The sequence below is a fragment of the Ochotona princeps genome, chromosome 3 (genome assembly GCF_030435755.1).
Source record: "Ochotona princeps isolate mOchPri1 chromosome 3, mOchPri1.hap1, whole genome shotgun sequence".
In the NCBI taxonomy this organism is placed as follows: domain Eukaryota; kingdom Metazoa; phylum Chordata; class Mammalia; order Lagomorpha; family Ochotonidae; genus Ochotona; species Ochotona princeps.
In genome coordinates this window covers 74,546,469-74,570,331 of record NC_080834.1, presented here as the reverse complement: position 1 = coordinate 74,570,331, position 23,863 = coordinate 74,546,469, and the positions used below count along the sequence as shown (strand labels likewise).

The following is a 23,863-nucleotide window of genomic DNA, read 5'->3' as shown; positions in this document are numbered from 1 at the left end:
CTAGCAAGGTGAAAAACAGCAATTATTTTGCTACTAACATGAACGGTTGGTTGCCAATCCTATATTTTTCTCTGCATTCACTGTCAGTAATTCATAGCATACATTTACATCCCAGTTATCTTTGGAATAAAGCCAGCAGTGAAGTTGGTACCAGCCTTGGAAGATCTAAACGAGTCATCACTGTCCAGGGATATATGTACAGAAAAATTGTAACAAAAGAAAATTTTGAAGACACAAACTCAAACTATTCAGTCTTAATATCTACATATTAAATAATACTTGTTAAACTCACAGGAAATTGGTATCTTTATGCTGTAATAAAAGTCAGGTTCTACTATATTTTAACATACAAAGTAAATCACTAGAATGAACTATCTTAAAACACTATCGAGAAAAAATTTCCTAAAGCTATTTTGTCACTATAAATTATAGAGAATGTATATTTCATATTACAAGTCTTAAAAACAGTATTTAAGAGTGACTAGCATTCTTTATTCTCCCATTTCATTAAAGCTACAAAACAGCAATTTCAAAATATATATGATAAGTATCCCTGCCTCCAAGGAACTGTAAGCCATTTAAAAACTAATAGAAACTAAGAACAGCTGCTGCTAAGTAAGGTATATTACACCAACAATTTTAAACAGGGCAAATTATCAAATGCTACCTTATGAAAGAGAGATTAAGGAAATCAATGAAAGCAGCATTCAACTAAAGCGTCCAAGAAAATGGAAAAATTGTATTTGCTTTCCATACTGTCCAGCCATTCATGAACTATTTTATGACTTTTCTCTCAAAAAGCAATACACTGACGACTAATAACAAAACACCAACTTTGTAAATAGTTTAGTTTTAGGAAATCCTTTTTGCTCACTGGAATAAAAATCATTGGTATACGCAGTGGGCTTTGTGATGCAGCAAGATTATTGGCAGTTTAAGTCCAGCGTGTCATATAAGCACCTGGTGGAGCCCTAGCAACTCTCCCTCCATCCTGCTTCTTGTTAATGTGTCTAGGAAAGCAGCATAAGACCATCCAAGTGCTTGGGCTCCTGCTGCTCCATGGGAGACCTAGATGCATTTCTAGACCCCTGGTTTTAGCCTGGCCTAGTCCCAGCTGTGTCAGCCTTTGCAGAATGTCAGAGAGTGGAAGATACCTCTGTACCTCTCTTGCTCGCTCTCATTCTTTCTCCCTGTGTATGTGTTTCTGCCTCTGTCTATATATCTCACGTTTAAATAAGTAAACCAATCTTTTAAAAGAACAGGAGGATCTTCAAAAAGCCTAAACAGAAATTCTTTCTGCTACTTTTTGTTACATAATCTTAAAAGCAACTTAATTTTCCATGCCTTGGTTTATTCCTAAACAGAACCAAAAACTATCACTGAGTTTCAGTGCAGAACTGGTGAGCACCCAAAGAGAAAATATCAATAAACAAGTATACAGTAAGCAGTTTTGCGTTATAAAAATGTAGAGAGATTCTATAAAGTGTAGACTACATGGCATGTGAATGTATGTCCTTGAAAATTTTCTGACTAGGAGTTTGAAACTGAACCAACATTGTGAGTTATCTATAGTTCACCTTTTCTCAGTTCTCTACGGTTCTTGCCATTTAAATATTAGAAAACTACTGGCAAAACTTGGACTTCAAATTTCATTTTCCAAAATTCTATAAGTATAAATCATTATCCCTGGAAGAGAAGCATTGAAGAAGATAGACCATACTCACAGACATGATGTAGAAACTATGAAGAAGGTTAAGCGTGGTGAAGGATTTTGAAATGGACAAAAAGATTAGCAAGTATTTTTTCAAGGAAGTTATGATCATTGTCTAACAGATACTGAAAATGCCATTGACTACCATCTATAAAAACTTATGTACATTTTTTTCTGCAATTGATTTCTGCTTGACAGGAAACAGGATTCTGAAAAAAAATGCTTTACTGCCATGAGGATATCAATCAATTTTGCATCTGCCTACAAATTCATTTCAGCACTCCTGATTATCAATATCTGTACTTCCAATTTGCTTTCAAAGAGTTTGTCCATAACAGTTTATTACTTACTTGGTGAGCGAAATAAAATGTTTGACACATGTTCATTTTATATTTGCATGAGCCATGACTTTCTTTTAAAACCTATCCATTAATAAAAGAGGTAGAGTAAAGAGCTCAACTTTACCATCAAATGTTTTCAATATCACTGTAGGTAAATTAGAAGTGTTTGGCAAACATTCCACAATTTCTTAAGTTGGGTTTAGAAAATGAATTCACCAGGGGATATACAAAGCACAAATTCCACGATATTTTTCACTGATAAAAACATACCAATAGGGCCCAGCGCAGTAGCCTAGCAGCTGAAATCCTCACCTTGCATGCGCCGGGATCTGATATGGACACCAGTTCTAACCCTGGTGCCCCTCTTCCCATCCAGCTCCCTGATTATGGCCTGAGAAAGCAGTCGAAGATGGGACAAAGCCTTGGGATCCTGCACCCATGTCGGAGACCTGGAAGGAGCTCTGGGCTCCTGACTTTGGATCAGCACAGCTCAGACCACTGAGGTCACTTGGGGAGTGAATCAACAGAGGAAAGATCTTCCTCTCTGTCTTTCCTCCTTTCTGTATGTCTTCCTTTCCAATAAAAATAAATAAATCTTTTTTTATTTTTTTATTTTTTTTTTATAATCCATTTTATTGTATTGTTGTTGACAATCTTTACATAGTTAACTATAGTTGAAGGAAAATCAAGAAAGAGAAGAAAAAAAAAAAGGTTCAGGGGGATAGGGAGGTGGGCAATGCTATTATGTCCATATTGTTTCCATCATGTATCTGAGGTAAAAGGGGATATTGAGGGAGAAGCTCCACCCGTTTTCCCACCCACCCCAAGTCCCGGATGTGGGGCATGCTCTGAGATATGTGCTCAAGTGGAGTTAATAGTTCTCCAGTTATGAGTCACTGCCAGTTTCGCATATTAAAAGCTAAAGCAATGTAAGAGGTAGATACAGTAAAGCAAAACTTAAAGTAAAAATCATCTTGCTAAATCATAATTTGAGTAAGTTTTGCACTAATAAATGGCATGGGGAATCAAAAAATATTTTTAAGCTGTACAGACAGATATTAAAGAGTAAAAATGTCTTATCTGGATGGTTTTTTCCCTTATGATTATTGATCTCTGACAAAAATTAAAAAGTGAAGACTTCTAATAAAAGGAAGCATAGGTAACTAATATGAATAAGGTAATTCCAAATAAATATGCTTAGAGTAGTCTAAATCAAATATGAGTCGGTAGATATAATCCAGAATGACACTGGAGTTACAGGTCAGTTGTTAGATAAAATGGAAAAATTGTTTTAAAAGAAAAACACAAAGGAATCTTCCATCAATGGACAAAGTCTCCAACACAAGTCTCAGAACACAGTTCAGAAAACAGTTACATAGTTCAATCCATGGTAATCAAAATACACAAATCCAGCTCAGAAATTTTTAAAAAATGCAACCAACATTTGTTGAGAATGGTCTGACATGAAATATGGTGACAAGCTTATGTAGATACTAGGAGGTAAAAATGCAGGAATTATCCTGTATGAGTTTGGGATTCTTATATTGGGTATGTTAAACATTTTATTTGACACAAGATCTTGACTAACCTCTCCGTATGGACACAGTGTTCTTTGATAAAAGTGAAAAGGTTGATTTGTACCAAACCTTTTCTGAAGTCTCTAGAAAAACAAAGTGGTTTCCAACATTTATTATTTATTATTTTTGGGAAGTGAATTTTCTAGAGAATACAGAAAGTACAAATTTGTCATGATATAATTTGTCATGATAAAAACATTTTGTAGCTAAAGCTGCTTAATAAGCAACATGAAGTTTAACTTAAAGTTTCCCTTGATAAACCATAATTTGAATGAGTTCTACACTTACAATATGGAGAGATCAAAAGCATTTATCTAAGAGTAACCAGTATTGTAGATTTTTTTTTAATTTACTTTTTTTTTGGTTTTTTTTTCTCTTTTTTGTGTTTTGTTGTTGTTAGTATTGCAGATTTCTAAGGAAATGTCTTTATCAGGAAACAACAGAAGGATATCATAATGCTAGTCCACTTAAACCGTCTTTTTTTCTTCATTGTTCCATGCAAATATTTTCTCCTTTTCAAAAACTTTGATATCACTCTTTTTTCCCTCTTATCCTAAGTCTTCAAAGGAAATATCACTTCCTTCATAATTCAAAACTAAGTCCTTCAGAGAAGTGAGAAGCTTCCAATACTTCCTACCTGCAAATTTATCTGAAACAGCAAATCTCTCCAGCTTTTCTTCCTCCTTCTTCCTTTTCATAAATAAACCCCTTCACCTGAGAGATCCCACACCCATCAAACTCCTCAAGGACTCTCCAGGACTATCAGCCTCCTGTATCACTATATTCCATTTAAAAAGTATTTCTTCTTTATTGTTGAAAATTCTTGAAAATGCCTCAACCCAAAAAGAAAAATAAATCCTTGTCTTTGTCTCTCTTCCCTAGCATGTTTTATTTCTAATTTTACATGCCACATTTCTTCACCTCCACAACACTCCAAAAGTTTCTGACACCTGACACTATTCTTTCATTCAGATCACTTCACTACTACAGCCCCTGCCAAAATTACCAAAGAACACGTGAGAAAATTCAAATCTATATGGCTCAGTTCTCATCTTGACTTTCCTGTTTTTGTGCCCTGGCCTCTATAGTATCTTTTGATTGCAAATTATCTCCTGATTGGCCCACTCTATCTTAGATTTGTTTTTTTTTTCTTTTTATTTTTTAGTATGTTACATTTGTATATTTTGTGTGGTAAAATGAAATATTTTTACATACACAGCATAACAAATCAAACCAAGCAACTGGTTTGATTTTATCAGGAGTCTACCAGTTCCTTACTTAGATTTTTGCACAGTGTAGAACACATGATTGTGAACTAAAATTATTCAAACTTCTACTTACTCTATCTTGGTATTCATAGTTCCTAACATCTAGTAGTTACTGCTATAACTCAGTATGACATGATTTTAATACATAAAATTGAATATGCAGGAGTTGTATTTTAAGTGTCTTATTCATCATAAATCCAGTTCCATTCAGTTTGCGGCAGGTGTCAGGATTTTATTCATCCTTTTTATTTTTTTAAAAATATTTTCTTTATTTTTATTAGAAAATCAGATTTACAGAGATAAAGAGAGAAAAAAAGATCTTTCATCTGCTGGTTCACTCCCAAGTGGCCGAAATGGCCAGAGCCTATGTGAGGCCAGGAGCTTCTTCTGGATCTTCCATGTGGGTGTAGAGTCCCAACACTTTGGACCATCCTTAATTGCTTTTCCAGGACACAAGCAGGGAGCTGGAAGGGAAGTGGAGCAGCCAGGATATGAACCAGCACCCACATGGGATCCCAGGCATGCATGCAAGGTGAGGACTTTAGCCACTAGGCTCCTGCTGGGCTGTGGGATTTCATTCATTTTAAGGGACAAATAATATTTTTGTGTGTGAACTCACAAATTTAGGCAAAGACTTCAAGTACTATCACAAAAAAATAATAAGTACAGACACTTTTGTCTTTGAAGAAATGATTTCAACTTTTTCTATTAAATATAATTTGGCTTAGAATTTTTCATATGGTCATTACTATGGTTTTTTTTAAAGATTCATTTATTTTATTACAAAGTCAGATATACACAGAGGAGGAGAGACAGATAGGAAGATCTTCCGTCCGATGATTCACTCCCCAAGTGAGCTGCAACGGCCGGTGCGTGCCCATCCGATGCCGGGACTCTGGAACCTCTTCCGTTCTCCCACGCGGGTGCAGGGTCCCAAATCTTTGGGACGTCCTCAACTGCTTTCCCAGGCCACAAGCAGGGAGCTGGATGGGAAGCGGGGCTGCCGGGATTAGAACCGGCGCCCATATGGGATCCCGGGACTCTCAAGGCGAGGACTTTAGCCGCTAGGCCAGGCCGCCGGGCCATGGTCATTACTATGTTAAGGTTTGTTGCAATGATACCTAATTTTTCAAGATTTTATCATTAATATTTATTGAGTTCTTTAAAATCCCATTCTACATCTACTGAGCTGATTTAATTTTTATTCTTCATTCTGTGCATATGCTATAGTACATTAATGATTTGGACATGTTGACCTAATCCCTGTTACCTATGTTATAGATCTCATTTTTGAATGTGTTATTTTATTCCACCTGATACTAATTTGTTTGTAAATATTTTTGTTTCACCCTTGCTGGTTTTGGACTAAAGATAGTTCTTTCAATTCCTTGAAACAACCAGTTCGTCAAGTTCTAATAAAACACAATAGTACCTGATTCTAAGTAGCCAGTTGGTCCCAAGCTATCTGCATTGTAAGAAATTTTATCATCAATTCAATATCACTAGTGCCTTTTCAGGTTTTTTTTTTTTACATCTTTGTGGTTCAATGTTAATCATTTATGTATCCAGAAATTTATTTTTTTCTAGATTTACCAATTGGCTTGCATGGTTATTCACAATAATCTCCAATAACCCCCATATTTGTGTCATATCAACTGGAACATCTATTTTACGTCTGACTTTTTTTTCTTACTCTAGCCAAAGTTATAACAAAATTGTGTATAATGATCTTTTCAAAAACTGAAATCCATTTCACTTTTATTTTTTATTTTTAAGTGTCTATTTCTTTTCCTTATTCTTTGATCTTTACAATTTCTTCCATTTTACTATGTGTGGATCTGTTTTTTTTTTCCTATTTTCTAGGTCTTTGAGATGAATTGTTGTTACTTGATATATCTATTTGTTATAGATAAAATTGCTACAGACTTCCACTTCATAGTGTTTTTGCTGTATCAAAGATGTTTGGTATATCTTGCTTTTATCTGTGTTTATCTCAAGACAAATGATTCAAAAAATTCAAGGAACTTTTTTGGATTTCTTAAGTGAGCCGAGTGTCGTTCAGAGTGTGTTGGTCAGTTTCTGTACATTGGTACAATTCCTTTGCTCTCTATTTTGTTCTTTGAGGTAAAGGAACAGACCGCCTTTCCATCTAATCTTTGTTTTATAAAATGTGGGGTCCTGGCGCGGTAGTCTACCGGCTAAAGTCCTCGCTTTGCACATGCCAGGATCCCATATGGGTGCCGGTTATAATCCCAGCAGCCCAGCTTCCCATCTAGCTCCCTGCTTGTGGCCTGGGAAAGCAGTCAGAGATGGCCCAAAGCTTTGGAACCCTGCACCTGTGTGGGAGACCTGAAGGAGGCTCTGGGCTCCTGGCTTCAGATTTGCTAAACTCCAGCTGTGGCGCTCGCTTGGGGAGTGAATTAACAGACAGAAGGTCTTCCTTTCTGTCTCTGCTTCTGTGTATCTGACTTTCCAATAAAAATGAAATAAATCTTAATAAAATAAAATTGGGTGCTTTTATAATCGCCATATCTTGTATCAAACTTTTATTGAACCCTTGGTCATTACAATGCGATCTTTTTCTTATTTTACAGTTTTTGACATAACGTTTCTTTTGTCTGATACAAGCCTAGTTAGCAATTCCTGCTCACCACTGATTTCCATTCTCATGGAATGGCCATCTTTTTATTTCACATGTGTAAATGCTTATTGTTGAAATGACCTTCTCATTGGCTGTATGTATTAGTTTTCCACACTTACTCAGTCTAACTTAAAAAAAAAAGATTTATTTTTATTGGAATGTCAGATTTACAGAGAGAAGCAGAGACAGAGAAAAAGGGCTTCATCTGCTGGTTCACCACTCTGCCTGCAATGGGCAGAGCTGAGCCGACCTGATTTGAAGTCAGGAGCCAGGAGCTTTTTCTGGGTCTCCCCCATGCTGGGTCCGAAGGCTTTGGGCAATCTTCTACTGCTTTCCCATGCAACAATCAGGGAGCTGGATGGGAAGTGGGGCAGCCAGAAACAAGCCAGTGTCCGTATGGGATCCTTGTGCATGCAAGGCAAGGATTTAGGCACTAGGCTACAAGGCTACGCTCATTCTCTAATTTTAAAAGGGACTTTTAGCCTATTCACATTCGAAGTTATTGGTAAAACATAGTAGGTTTATTTTTTGTAATTACCCTTGATGATGTCTTAAATACTTAGTTCTTTTTCAATGCTTTTTGTTTGTTGGTTGGTTGGTTTTTTGTTTGTTTGTTTGGCTTTTACATGTTATCATAGTGGTAATTCGTTATGTGTCTTTGGTTTCTGTTTGTAGGAATCCCCTAGGCATTTTTTGAAAGGTCTGCCAGTGATGGATTCCCTCAGAGCTTATTTGTCTTTGAAAGCATACTTTGATGAGTGTATTATCTTTGGTTAGCAGTTTTTCTTTCAGCATTTGAACTATATCATCCCATTCCCTCCTGACCTATACTGTTTTTATTGAAAAGCATATTACTCTAATGGGAGTCCCCTTAAGTGTGACTTGATGATTTTCTCTTGTAGATTTTAGAATTTCTTCTTTATATTTTACTTCTGAGATTTGGATGTGAGTTATGGTAAGATCTTCTCTGTTCAAGTCTATTAAAGATCCTATGAGGCTCTTTTACTGTTATCTCCAATTCTTTCTCCAGACTGGGGAAGTTTTTAACTATTTCATTAGATAGGTTATCTAAGCCTTTGCTTCTGCCTTTTCCCTCAAGGATCCCCAGAACACAGGTATTTAATAAAAGATTTTATTTTAATAAAAGGCTTCAGGATCTGTCTGCATTCTTTTGTTCTTGTTGAGGGGGAAGAGGTTTGGGAGGGGTTCTGACTGGGATAATTCAAGAAGCCCATCTTTTAAGTTATTTTCTCCTCTGGTTGACCTAATCTGTTCTTGAAGCTTTCATAGCTTTTTTTCTTTTTAACTTGTGGTTTTTATTTTCAAGATTTTCCATTATTTTCCAACATTATCTTTGCTGAATGCCTCATTCATAATATGGATTTCTTTTCAGACTTTAATCAACTGCCTATTTTCTTGTTTCTCTTTGAGAATCATACAATCCTTCTTTTGAATTTGTCATTAGATTTTTCATTAGTTTCCCTTTCTTTGGAGTCTGTTGCTAAAGCATTCTTTTATTCCTTTGAGGACAGCCTATTGCCTTGCCTTTTCATATCTGCGTATCACTACAATGATACTTGTATACCTGCCCTAACTGTTTTTTCTACCACTTTCAGTGTGTGGCTTTCTGTGTAACAAGCTTATTAGTGATACGTCTTCAGGTATTTCTTGGCAAACTACACTGGCTTTAGCTGGAGTAGTGTGTCTCCATCCACATTAACTACTGGAGGAGTGGGGTCCTGGCTCACTTTTCAAGTTCCAGTCTCAGTACTGTCATATGAGTCAGGGTCTGGGGTAACAAGGTTTCCTTTGCCCAGTTCACTGTGATTGAAATTTTTAGAGCATCATCTGAGGGTCCTGTAGAAGTCACTTAGATATTTGCATTAGGAGGAACATGTTTAAGACCAAGGTAGCATTGGACCTGTTTGGCAGGTGCACCTGATTTCTCATAGTGCTAACACCAGATATTAATACAATATGTCAGCATCTATTAATCTTTTATTCCCCAAAGACTACAGTTATTCTCTCCATGATGTATAGCTTAGGATTTGAGGAGGAATGGGATTTGTAGAACCATGATCACCTAAACCACAGTGCTAGATCACACCCAGAATTCATAGCCCACCAAGATTAGCACATTGTGTAATGGATAGTCACATCTCACTGTGCCAAGGGCTGCCTGCTGCTGAGGTGGTTTTGAAGTCCGAGGTTGCTGCAAACCAATCATGGATGATGATGGCTGAAGTATAAGTCACAAATCTGTACTTGAGACTGGGGCAGGAATATAGGCTTACGCTTCAGGCATATACTGGGAACAGGGACCATCAGTACCTAACTTCTGATGGTTTTCTAAAATCCAAGAAACAGTTTTATTCTTCACGTGGTGAGACTCCAACATCTAGAATCTTGCTCCTTTGTGTCTGCCAATAGGTAAGAGCTGATGTAGGCAGGTCCCTGGCTTCTCAGGCTGACTCCAAGGTGGGTTGCACCCAAATCTGGCAATTACAAGATCCTGCAAAGTCTTGAGATGTATAAGCAGCCTGCCAGAGTCCAGTGGTGATACAACCATTCCACAAAGGTCCAAATCTCTATCTGATTCCAGAAAAGGTCAACAAACTGCATCTGTGAGCACTGACAAGGGGATAGAGGTCACTGGACCTTATCTAGGATTTGACTTCACAACAGGCCCAGTACTGAGCATCTAACAATAAGCTCACTTCCATTATCTGATGGTGGCTTCTATATGAATCTATCAGCTCTAGATTTTCAAATCAGTCCTAACAGAGGGTTTCGTGCTTAAGGTTTGGAATTAATCCTGTATCCATCCTCTCTTTCTCTGCGCTCCATTAAATTATGCATAGAGTTGGGGAAGGTGGTGGTAGTGAAACTACTTCCTCCCTGCCTTCCTGAACTTCCCTTGTATTATTGTATTTTAAAATCAAGCCCCATGATTTCTCACTTTGTTCCTTAACTGCTGTGCAGGTGACTTTGTGGATGAATGACTCACTTTTCAAATTGATAATCACTCACCAGAGCAACTATTATCTTGCGCCCTTTTTGCTTTAAATCCGTGACTTACACTAGATGTGTTCCCAAAGGGTTCAGTCAAAATGCACGTGCTTGGTTTTTCTCTCCCCCCTCCCCTGCCCCACTCTTTCATAGTCTTAACTACATACACACTTTTACTTTTGCTTTAACTGAACCAGGTCTCACATTTTTTTTTTTCCTAATCACCTCTTCATTGTGATTACCCACTTGGATGCAGTAGTTACTTGAAAATCAACATATTGATAGAAAACTACCTACTCTCTCCTTATCCTCCACCAAAAGTCACCTCTCCAATATATTTTCTACTATATAGTAATATAGTAGTCAATCAGACATGAATTTATGGATCAGTGGTATAAAGTCCTTTCTCTCTTTAGCGATGCTCACTTCATTAATTAGCTTACCCAACTGATTGTCTTAAATCCAATGTCTGTTGAATGAAGTAATTATACACTAGCCCTTCCCCCTAGAAATATTTCCATAGCCTCTTTATTTACAGTTGGTAGTGTGAGAGTGTGTGTGTGTGTGTGTGTGTGTGTGTGTTGTGTGTATTTAATTTTTATTTTGAATCTTATGGCACAATTATGTAGGGTCTGGGACACCCCCCAAAATTCCCATCCCCGATTTATTTTCCCCATATTGTTACAATAGTATAGTCTTTCATAACAAGTTTCAATTCCATCAGTCTGTAATTTAATTCTTGCTAAAAGCAATCTCTAAACTGGATTTTTAAAGGTTGCAGAAAATGGAAGTAGTTGACCCAGAATTACAGGGAGAAAGCCAGGCTAAACCAATAAAGTCTAAAATTATGGCCTTTATTATATGCTTCAAAATATATTTGTTTCATTGATGGATAAAAAGTAAAAAAAGAAAACCTCCCTAATTTGCATAAGCTATATTTTAAGTGGTTAAGAGGCACACAGTCTGAAATTTGTCTAACTGCCTAAGATAATCTTGCAAAATCTTAGAGCACAGCATGTGCTCATCCTTGCTTGAAATGGATCAATTGTGACTGATCCGGCATTTTACAAAGCCCCTTGCATTGCCTGTTCACATCGGTATCACTTCCATTCATAATTCTCCTAATCTGAATCTCAAATCTCGGAGTGACCAAATTTTAAATCTTATGCAACTGCTGTATGGATTCAGAACGATTTATTCAATGGGAGAGTAGAGTTTCTATTTCCCGTTTCAAATTCTTATGGTCACTAAGAGGGAAAAATCTAGGTTCTGCCATGCTAGCCTATGTATACCCAAACCAGGTTTCCTGTATGCTTTGTGCTTTTCCTACATTATAACCTCCAACAGCAGAGCAAATCGATCCTACACTAATTTGCTCTTTTATTATACGAAAAATTTCTGCACCAAAGCACAAAATGGAAGCAATTTTATCATAAGCCTAAGGTTTATTATGCCAGGTAGAGACATTAAGATATAAAAACACAGACATTTTAATCTTGTATAAAAAGCTATGACAATAAAAACATAAAAGAGAAATGTTTACTTTGGATTTACGATGCTTACTAAACAGGAAGGGAAAGAATGCGTATTTTTCTTCTTCAAATGTGGTCTTTCAAATGTTCACTAAAAACACAGTGGCAAGATAAGCCATCTGGGAAAACACGGATGACTGTGTGAGCAAGTGTCCTAATAGTAGGTATTTAGTGTAATGGTTCAACATGCTATCTCTAAATGGCTTCACTTATTTCATTAACATGGCAATCTGCTTGGAAACAACATTTTCTTTGGGAGAAAACATTTTCAAATGAGCCATATTACTACTAGATTTAGACATTAAAAAAAAAACTTTAACTATGCATATAATTCTTAAAAGCTCACTTTGAACAAAGGAAAAAAAAATCAACCATTAAAAACAGTTAATTTCACATCCACTACTTAAAATTACATTTAAAAAAATCTCTTAGTAAACATCAACATTGATGTACTTTTCTCTCTTGAACTTTTCTCCATGTTTAAATATTTTGTATAAATGTTTGAAATTTATGTAAAATGAGATTTCACGTTTTTCATGATACAAATTTAGAACCATGGGGGTTCCTGCCTCCCTCCCCCTCCCTTCGCTCTTCAAATGTCCCTCTCTTTCTCTTCTAAGTTATCACAATGGCATAATCATTCATCTCACAGTAACAAGCTCAACTTTCTTATACACAGATGTATCATGTCATGGAAAGTAAGGGAAAAAGAAAAATAATTTAAAAGTATAAGATAAAAATAGAGGGAAAAATTAATGTAAAAGCATAATAAAAATGGAAATCCTACTGTTACTCAGGAGTAAAGGCTCATACTGTATACAGCAGTTAAAACCCAGTATACCAAGCTCACAGTGATTCTGCTTTTGTGTTTTTTGTGTTAGTTGTCACAGATCAGAGGGAACATATGAACAAAATATATTTGGACATAAGGGATGCAGGAAGGTGCAGAAAAAGGAACACAGTATCTCTGTGTCTTGACACTATTATAGTGGGTTGCAGCTTATCTATAATTGATGAAATAGGTATCTGAGACAACTTCTCGTACCACAAAGATCATGAAACTATAGTGGTTACCAAGAAATGGTTCTGATTATCAGTGCATTATAAAATAAACTGAAAGTATAAATCAATACAGAATCTGTTGCTTTCTTATTCTAGTTTCTACATTCAATTTCTTAAATCTCATGGATTAGAATTAATTGTTGCTGAGACTGTTGACTTTTTGTCATACATATCCTTTTAAAGCTACAAATTAAAATCCATTTTATATGTAAGTTCCTGTTTTATGCTTAATACAACATAAGACCAAAGCATAGTGCCTGTGCTTCAGATTCATGTGGTTTTCTTAGGTTAATATTAACAAGCACATTAAAATACTTTAAATTCTGAGTGCTAAGAATGTTTAGGGAAATGGAATACTATTATTGGATGTAAATAAGCACTAATAACATGTAATCAAAAGAACCCCTATTCCCAAAAGTGCCATTTCTCTATGTCTTTCTAATGTACTTGGAAAAAAAGACTCGTGTTAAAATACACTGTTTATACTTTCTAGCACTAAAGGTATGTTTGATGCCAACAGTTTGAATTAGAGATATTTTAGTGCACCTTTTTTTTTGTCTGATTCAATATGAAGGCTTCTCCTTTATACAATGATCGAAGTCTTTGTAATATTTTATGTAGAATGCTGGCAACAAGCATACTAAAACAAGGACAGGAACGGTTGCCTAACATCAACACTTCAGGTAACAGAGTCTTTGATTATTGCCAGCTGCAGTATCTTAGGAAATCTGGGGAAATGAAAAGCAGGAAGCAGGGACATCTTGGGAGTTCTGTAGTTAACTAGTCCTTATAAGAATCAAACAAAAGTGTAAGATCAGAATCAAACAAGAGTGTAAGATTGAAATCTTAACAAGACACATTTATCTGAAAACAGAGTAAGATTGCCACCCAAGACGGACATGCCCAGGTTGGGGTGGTCTCTGGTATGTATATAGACAAGGAAGAAAAGAAACATTTGCATTTTAATGAGGAACAAGAGAAATTACACAAGGCATTGTGGAAGAAACTCATTGGTACTTGGAGCTTCACATGGAAACAGGTGATCTCTGGTAAGCAGCTGAAGTTACTAGGTAGAACCAGTCTTAAAATCAAGTTGGCTATTCGTCATCAGTTGCTAAGTAAAATTATTCCTAAAGATACTGCAGGCAGGAGGCTGCTGGGGGCTGCAGGAGGGAGTGTCTTGCTCGGATCCCGATCCCAGCCACCATGTGCTCATGGTGAGCTGGGCCCGGGCGGCCAGTGCGCCATTTGGCGCCAGGCTGTGCCTGCTGGCCGCACGGCTGGGGAGCTCTAGGGTAATGGATGTCCGAATCGCTGCTTAGATAGCTCCAGGCTGACCCCACTGTTTCTGGGATCTGAGTCAATCCTAAAGATTCCCAATGCCAGTAACTCTTCCTTTGAAGAACTTCTAATCACTTAACAATGCTGAGTTGTGAACACCTATTATGCAAAAGATAAGCTCAGGCTTGTCTAGCAGGATATTGTTTTGCCTGACATGATGATGGTTCAGGAGACTGGTCACATTAGGCAGGGCCATAATATTAACTAGCACTCTAGAACCTTATCCTGGGGTGGATTCTGTGAAGGATGTGTGGGCCACACCCTGTAGAAAGTTTAGCCCCACTGGTAAACCTAAAAGTTTGGATGGTTATGGACTAAGCTAGGTGTGACCAAGGAGCCTGCCATCAATCACAGGTAAAGGACCCGCAACAGACTGGACTGGGCAAGGCAGCAGCACCCAAATGTGCATCCTGAATAGGGTGTGGGGTGGGCCGGGCTGCAACATTCACCAGCTCATACAAGGCCAAATGGGAGGCCAGAGTATGCCGGCCACTGGCCTAAAACCCAATGGCATGTATGCAAACTGGGGCTGGGAGTGGATCAAGTGGAGGAACTTGGGAAACTCCCCTGGCGAGTCATAGCTCTCGCTGGTGAACACGTCGTCCAGATCTGGGGGTCGGACAAGCAGGGCACAGTAGCTCCAAAATGTGTAAATTGGTAATGGAATGGAACGTACTGGACAGGACTGAGCAAACCTTAGCCTACAAGCAAAACTAGAAACCAGCATGGAGCACAGGTCATACCGAGCTAGGCTCTTGCACCTAATGGTCCTCAGAGCAACCACGGACAGGTGTGTGATTTACGGCTAGGAACAGGCCCAATTGGGAAGGTAAGGGGACACCCTAACTGGGTTGAGGTTCCCACCAAGGGGTGCGTGTGCTGGAATGGGGGCTGCGTTCTATCTAGGAAACAGTTGCAGTCACCCGAGGCACTAGTGTGGGCTGGGATTGGATGCACCAGGCCAGTTCAGACCCCAACACCATCTGGTGTCATGGAGAACCAGGGTAGATGTGGGACTGACTAGGCTGGGTCTCAACCCCCTACTGAGCCATGTGTGAGCTGTATGTGGGTATGGACGAGCCATGGGTGGGCTGAAACATCCAACAATAAGAACCAGAATGGGGTGAAAGCCAGTCAGGAAAAGCCACTGTTCGTGCTAGGACAGGAGGTGAACTGAGTAGGGTTGGCTCAAGGACCCCCTGGTATGCGCAAAATCTGGCATTGGAAGGGTATCTGATGAAGGAGCCTGGGCAACTCCTCTGGCAGGACAGTCCCTGCAGGTAAGCGCAAGAAGCATGATAGGAAACAGCCCAGAGTAGGCCATGGAAAGTCTTCCACTGGCACACATTCGGCATGGGTCAAGGGCAGACCAGGCTGAATCACTTCACGTCATCCACTGGCAAATCCGATCACCAGAACAGAGCATGGGTTGAGCTGGGTTTGGTCGCGACAAAACCAGTGCACATTATGGAATGCCAGGGCGTGGTTGCCTGTACTGGATTTGACTGCAGCACCCAACCAGCACACGTGAGATCCAGGAAGGGAGGAGCAGAGCTGGCAGGGGGATTAAGGGGCTGGTCCCCTCGCCGGACAGCTACTCCCACTGGAAAGCGTGGGCTTGGATGGGGACAGACCAGACTAAGCAGGGCTGCATCACCTGTGCGCCGCATGTGGACTAGATCAGGGAAAAGCCAGGCTGGGCTGATTGTTCCTACTGGTGTAAGCATAAGTTAGAGTGGGTGAGGGTTGTTAGGGCTTAGCCACAGCATCAGATGGCAGAAGCTGGCACTGGGGGCTAATTCTGTCAAGTCAAACCACAGAACCACCCGAAGAGTGCATCAACCGTCCCCCCTCTTGGGTTACTACTCCCACGGGAGGGCATGAAAACTAGGATGGGAGCTGGGATGGCTAGACAGAGAGGCACTCAACAACATCCGTGAGGGCTGGATGGTTGAGTTGGTTAGATGGAACTAAGCTTTAATACCCATTGACAAGTACAAGAGCCAAATGGGATGGAGGACAGACTGGTCTACTGCTACACATACTGGCAAACCAGGATAGGGGGCAGGCCTGGTGGGGGTTATTGTGGGTCACCCCGACTAGGCTGCAGCTCCCACTGGTTGAAGGGCCGAGTATGTGCTGGGCAGAACCAGACTGGACTGCAACACCCATTGGTTCCAGTGCAACTCAGGACTGAAAACAACCAACCCAGCAATTGAAACCACCAGCTGATCGGGGTGATGGACTGTGCAGGGCCCTGTGCTTGCTAGAACATACAAGAATCTGGTCTGGGAATACCTTAAGGTTTCTTGGAGATCTCCCCAGTCGAACTGCTGGACTCAGAACTCTAACCAAGAAAAGAAAGAAGACAGAACAGGTCAATCATTCACCTCAGCTATATGCTGGCAGCGAAATATGGGGCAAACAGAGACTTTATGATGGACCATATCAATCAGTGGACGACCTCATCGAGCGAAACTGGCAGCGATTCATAACTGGAGAACTATTAAAACCACTTGAGCAAATATCTCAGAGCATGCCCCACATCCGGGACTTGGGGTGGGCGGGAAACTGGGTGGGGCTTCTCCCTCAATATCCCCCTTTACCTCAGATACATGATGGAAACAATATGGACATAATAGTATTACCCACTTCCCTAACCCCCTGAACCTTTTTTTGTTAACCATAATTAACTATGTAAAGATTGTCAACAACTATACAATAAAATAAATTAAAAAAAAAAAGATACTGCAGGCAATTTTATTAGGTAGGTTTTAGAAGCAAGTTGTTGGAGCAGGAATCCATGACCAACTTTTTTTAACTCCAGCCATCAGACTCCATTGTAATAGTATACACAAATGACTGCATTTGTCCCAGTAACATGCACAGGCACAGTTAAGCAAATTGGCTTAAAATGAGCTAATTCAACATTCTAGAATAAACCTAAAAATTGATGCTACACGTATTCAATACTGAATCTCAAAAATTTCAGAAATTTTTATTTTTCATAGATTTAAAATGTGATGGGTAATAGAGGGCCATAAATTTCCTATTCTGTTCTCGTTTTAATAGATAAAGTCTATTGAAAGCTGAGAGTTTGCAAGTTGCATGAGAATTGTTAAGTACATTAATCTGCTTTGTTGCTGCCATAAGAATGTACCTGAGACTGATTACTTCATAATAAAAACTTCATCAGCTCTCAGTTGTGGAGATCACAAATGCAAGATTGGGTGGTCCCATCCAGTGGGCGGCTAGTGAGGGCCACATACCAGTCGGTGTTTCAGTGTTAGGAGTAAAACCGTCCACAAAGCAAAATGGGAACAGAGTCAGGTTTGTTCTCTCACAACTCACTCACCAGAGCAACCTTAATCTCATCCCAGTTCAGGGTCAATAGTATAACCACTCATGATCCAATGACATCCCAGCAGCAAACATCTCTCACAGGTTCCACTCCTCAACAGCACCCATATTCACGACCAACTTTCCAACAGTGGCATCTTTTAGAACAAACCACATCCAAAGCACAGTATGAGGGAAACACTGGGTGTCAGAAGACACCAAAGCTCACTCTGCTGCACATGTGTTTTGATTTGAGCTCCCTGGTCTCAAATATCACGTGAAATGTGGATGTACTTTAAAACAGGCCCCCAACTAAAGAAGGAAAACTTCTAGGTACAATTGGACACATGGTTTACTCTTTAACTGGCTGATGGAGCATTGGAGTGAGCAGGAGGGTCACAAGAAAGTTTGAGGAAACTGACTCTTAGGATTAAAAAAAAAAAAAAAAACTTTTAAGATTCTTCTGTATCAGCACCTGGTTGGAAATTAAGCAATCTTCCTTTGCGTCTTCTTTGCTCCCATTTGCCTATGGGACGGCAAACAGCAGAACCCTCTTCTGGTAGACTTGGCCAGAGTGTACATTTCCCCTCCAGAACCCGGGGCCCTCCCTCTCTCCCTCTTTCCTGCTCTACCTATCCAGTCCCCACAGCATCCACGCACTGAGAAACCAGCAGGCACAAAACCCAGGCTCCCTCTCCTAGCCTCCAATGGCGCTTTTTGGCTTTGCAAGGTGCATGGTTTGGAGTGCTCCAAGGCGCATGCACTCAGAGGTGATCAAGCAGAGAAAGGAGCCCGGCTCTCACCCACAAGTGTTTTGAGGGATCAGGGAAAGATGGGAGGGAAATGAGAGGGCATATACTTCCCCGCCGGGAGCCCCCATGTCTGCACTCCAAGAGTTCAAAGACCCGGGCCCCAGGCATCTTCTGTGGGTTCTCCGGAGCGGAGTAAGCACTACAACACTGGGAAGTCAGAAAAAAAAAAAAAAACAACAAAAAAAACCCCGCTTACCATAGTCCGCTAGCCACAGCAGCAGCGCCGCCACCAAAGGCCACATCTAAGCGCCAATGGCGATCACCACAGTCCCCGCAACTTTTTGAGTCAACTGCTACCACTGCAGCCGTTACTGGCACAACCCCTGGACTTGCTCGCGGGCTCCCACAGCCCGGGCTAGCTGGAACCGCGCACGCGCACTCGGTCGCGGGGCTGTCCACTCCAAAGTTTTGAGTGGGGAGTCCTGATTCCCTTCTCCGGCCCGGGGTGGCATCGCCCCAGGCACTCTCCGGAAGGTGCAGCTCAGGGCTGGCATGTCGTAGCGTGCCACCCCTACCGGCCACCCGGGTCTGTGTCATTTTCGTAAACTCAGGGGTCGCTGTTTCCTGGTCCCAGCACATCCCCGGGCTAACTTGTCCACCCTGCACATTTCCTCTCCTGACTTATCTGCCACCCTCGCGCTCCCCCAGGAGCTGTGCCCTGCGACGGTGGAGCAGCTAGCTGGCTGGGGTGCTCTTGGTTGTTTATTACTTTCTTCAGCGTTTGCATCCTCTGCACAGCGTTAATCAAACAAGGTGTGTTGACCACAGCGGGTCAGGTTCTTGTCAACTCCTGGCAAAGGATTCAGGGAGGGTCTTCACACAGAGAGTGTGAGCAGCTGGGGTTGTGTGGGGGTAGCTGAGGCAATGAGAGTGCTCCTGAGGGCAAAAGGTACCATTTGGGCCATGTGCCCCTGGGCCTCTGAAGCCTCTCCATATATACATGTGTTCCCCCATATTTCACCAATCGCCTCCCTCAGTTTGGCAATTATTCTAACTGCAGTCTAAACAAGCAGCTTTCCAAAACGGGATTTCTTAGCAAATACTTTTTCAAACAAGCAAGTAATTAAGCTTTTAGCTTCTCCCAATGAACCCTTCCTATCTCCTGCCTCAATTGCCACTCATCATGCTAAATATTTTCATATGTAGCGAACATCAGAACTCCAAGGGTGTTCCCAGTAGCAGGCAGATCCCAAATACCCCAACTTACAATGGTAGATACACAGCTGGTCTGTGGTTGCACGCACCACATGCAGGCCTCTGTTCTGTTAGTCTTTGACCTGCTTGAAAAATGGGGTACAGTGTGATAGTGAACAGAGAGGGAGGCTTGCCACTTGGAAGCTACAGAAGGGAAGAGCCCGTTCTCCAACTGCTGCTAGCACAGATGCTAAAGAATCATCCACCAGATTTTGAGCCCTGGGGACATTGTCACAAAGCATCTGGTTGACTAAATAGGGCTGTCAGTTGTCCCTGAAACTAACAAACTTTTATTGAAGTTCTTCCCCCACACAAAGAATTAAAATGAGAGGAACAGTGTACACATGGAGAGCAGGGTCTATTTATTTTTAATTTATTTTTAAAGATTTATTTATTTTTATTGGAAAGGCAAATTTACAGAGAGAAGGAGAGACACAGAGAAAGATCTTCCATCTGCTGGTTTACTCTCCATATGGCCACAGTGTCCGGAACTGAGCCGATCCAAAGCTAGGAGCCAGGAGATTCTTCCAGGTCTCCCATGCAGGTGCAGGGTCCCAAGGTGTTGGGCCATCCTCTGCTGCTTTTCCAGGCCACAAGCAGGGAGCTGGATGGGAAGTGGATCATCTGGGACATGAACCAGCATCCATATGGCATGCCAGGACATGCAAAGTGAGGATTTACCCACTAAGCTATCATGCTGGGCCCAAGAGCAAGATTTATTTAAAAGTGACAGACCTGAGATACTCAAGTGTTGGAGGGCAAAAGCCAGAGAATCCCAAGTACTGGTGAGAAAGAGCAAGAAGGATGCATCAGGTCCAGGAAAGAAAGTGCACCAATGATTTCCTTGCTCTTCTGTCATTTTGTTGAATCTGGGTGTCCAACCCTTTAGATGCTGGCCACCCACATCAGGAATCCTCACCAGTAAACAGACTCGCATGCCTGTTCCCACTGCGAACACCCTCATTGGCAGACCCCAATACACAGGTATCTGTTAATGCAGTCACCTAAGTGCCTACACTTTCCAGGGACTAACACAGCATCTGTGGATCTCTAAAATGGATCAAGTCAATCCTCAGTGCACTATGTGGCTCCAAAGTTACTTTAGTCACAGCTTAAACTACTAACTTGCTCTTAACCTGGGAAAAGTTAACATTTCTGAACTCTTCATTTGCCCATATTTAAAGCAGAAATGATAAAAAATAATAAAAATTCATATTTTTTTTCTCTGAAGACTTACCAAGTTTGTACTTTCACAGATACAGCAGAGTGCTCGATATGAGTACATGCTAATTGTTAGCCCTATTGTTACAATTATCTTATATTGAGATGCGGTTCCTAGAAGGACAATGGAAATTTTTATCATAAGAATCACCTGTGAGTCTGGCACAATGGTTCAATGGGCTAATCCTTCCTTTGCAAGCACTGGGATCCCATATGGGTACTGGTTTGTGTCCCAGCAGCTCCACTTCCCATCCAGTTCCCTGCTTGTGGTCTTGGAAAGCAGTGGAGGATAGCTCAAAGCCTTGGACCCTGCACCCACACAGGAGACCCAGAAGCTTCTGGCTCCTGTCTCCTGGCTTTGGATCAGCTCAGCTTAGGTAGTTGTAGTCACCTGGGGAGTGAAACAGGCGATGGAAGAACTTTCTCTAGTTTTGTCTGTAAATCTGCCTTTCCAATAAAAATAAATAAGTATTTTTATTAACCTATTTTATTTTTGAGGCTGTATACATAAATGAGAAGATGTATGCCCATGTAGACCACTGATTAGGGTGGAGAGGGTCAAAGTACAGGGGAAAGTAGATGAGACAATTGCTTCCAATTTTTTTCTTTCTTTGGGGGACAGTCTGATGTGACCTGCCCCCCAGGCCTGTCATTTGCCAGCTGATGCTCATTCTAGGCACATGATGTATGTGTCTGCTGGTCCCAGGAGATACCAAGAAGCCACTTTCATGAAGTTATGGGTGAGAGAGGACTGTTGACTAGACTGAGGACAGGCTCAGGGAAACTGACAGCAAGGGGAGCATCCCATCAAATAACAACAGCTGTGGCACTCTGGATCTGAAGACGCAAAGAGAAGAAACGGCCATGGAAACCCTAAGATGAAGGAGAAACTGAAGGGGGAAGAAGCCTTTCTGAAGCCATGATTTAAAACCAGAATACAGTCTCTGCATATGACAGGGAGAAGGATGGTAAAGCCAATGCTATGACACCCCCTACCCCTAGCATTCCAGTTCCCACTATTAGCAAACCCCAGCCAGAATCAGTGAGAAAGATACTCTATTTAAACAGGCCATGACATTGGAGTTCTGAGATTCTCACCGTGGAAGTGAGGAGGGAAGGGTCTTTGAGAGACAATTCAATCTGCCAGAACTGTCCCTCTACTCCTTGAGATCGGGTTTGACAACGAAATGGATATTTCTCATTCCTGCAATAAATTTGGCTATAAGAAGTGATTGCCAGTAAATCAGCTGCACCCTGAACTGATGTGATAGAGACATAAACATTAGCTAGGGTTGGAAGTGTATTAGCATTAGTGAAGGTAAACCACAAGATGATATTTCATTTTTTCACTCACTTGCACTACTTTTAATAGTAGGTACATGTTTTCCATTGGTTATCTTGAAAAAGTCCCCTTTGGTCCAAAGTCATCTTGATCCTCCAAGCAGTGCGGCTTTATCCTGGTTTGCTAGGTATAGGTTTGTATGCTTTATACTGAATGTGTGGAGAATGAGACAGGGGATGGTCTCTTCTGTTTTGGAGGAAGTTTGGGCTATGGGCATTGTACTTCCAAACTTTAAAGAGAACCTGTGTCCCAGGTTCCTGTAAGTGGAATGTGCTGACATCCTGACTCATTTGCTGCTCAAGGTGTCAGACTGCCCTTTGAAACTGAGCCACAGAAATAACTATCTAACATCACTGCTTATTTCTACATATAACAGGATGTTGAAAAAGAGGAAAGGCCTTGAATAAACAGCCTCTAGATAGGGCAAGCTGGAAGTTGGACCCTTCCCTAATTCTGAGTAGGACAATTGAGAGGACTACAAACCAGTTTTGGTTTGTCTTTTGGCAAAGTTTTTCTATATTTTTTCTTTGGAATTTGACTGCTCTTTTGCCAGAAGACTAATCTTCAGTAAGAGTGACGAAGATGCCAGTTTATCCTCATATCCTTGCAAATCACTTATATAATCTAGGAAGTTAAAGGGAGCCCATTATCACTATGTAATGCTCTTAGGAGACCAAACCAAAGGATAACTTCCTCTAAGGAGTATTTTGGTCACTTCTGGAGTTCTGCAAGTCCCAGTTTGGAAGAGTTAAAGGTTTTATGAGAATGAGTAAGAGATTATGGCTATGGCAGGGTGACAGTAGCATTAAAGCTATTTGCCTATCTCATCACATCCTTCCCAACACATGTTAGTAGATTTCTGAATGTAGGCTAATCTCACTGGAGTTAGGTGGAGCCCCAATGTGGTTTGTATTGATCCTGAGCATTTTTTTTCATATGTCTGTTGGGCATTTGAATTTATTCTTTTGAAAAATGCCTGCTCCTTTCCTTCTCACATTTCTTCACAGGGTTGTTTGTTTTCCTGTCACCAAATTTCTGAGGCTCTTTTTGAATTTTGGATATTAGTCCCCTACATTGTATAGTGTGTGAAAGATTTTCCCCTATTCTACTGGTTCTTTCTTCACTTTGTTGATTGTTTCTTTTGTTGTACAGAAGCTTCTTAGTCTGATGTCGTCCCATTTGTTTATTTGGGCTTTGACTATTTGTGCTTGTGGTGGCTTTTCTAAGACATCTTTACCAATGTCTGTATCTTGTAGAATGCTTCACTGTTGGTGTGAATGTAGGCTAGTGCAGCCATTATGGAAGTCAGTATGGACAGTGCACAGACAACTGAAAATTGGTCTAATAAATGGTCCAGCTATCCTGATTATGGGCATGCATCCAAAGAAAGTGAAATCTGCCTATGAGAAAGTGACATGCAACCCCAATATTTATGGAAGTACAATTTGTAATAACAAAGACATGGAAACAACT

The 23,863-nt window shown here is 40.6% G+C and overlaps 1 protein-coding gene across 1 annotated transcript in view; it reads right to left on the bottom strand.

The window, feature by feature from the left end:
- LOC105942243 (leukocyte surface antigen CD47-like) overlaps positions 1 to 18,963 on the bottom strand; it is a 34,941-nt gene extending 15,978 nt beyond the window's left edge. The window contains exon 1 of the mRNA XM_012929234.2: positions 18,830 to 18,963. Within this exon, the coding sequence (XP_012784688.2) occupies positions 18,830 to 18,875 (46 nt within the window). The 5' untranslated portion in view covers positions 18,876 to 18,963. The remainder of the gene's footprint in view (positions 1 to 18,829) is intronic.
- Between the last annotated feature and the right edge of the window lie 4,900 nt (positions 18,964 to 23,863).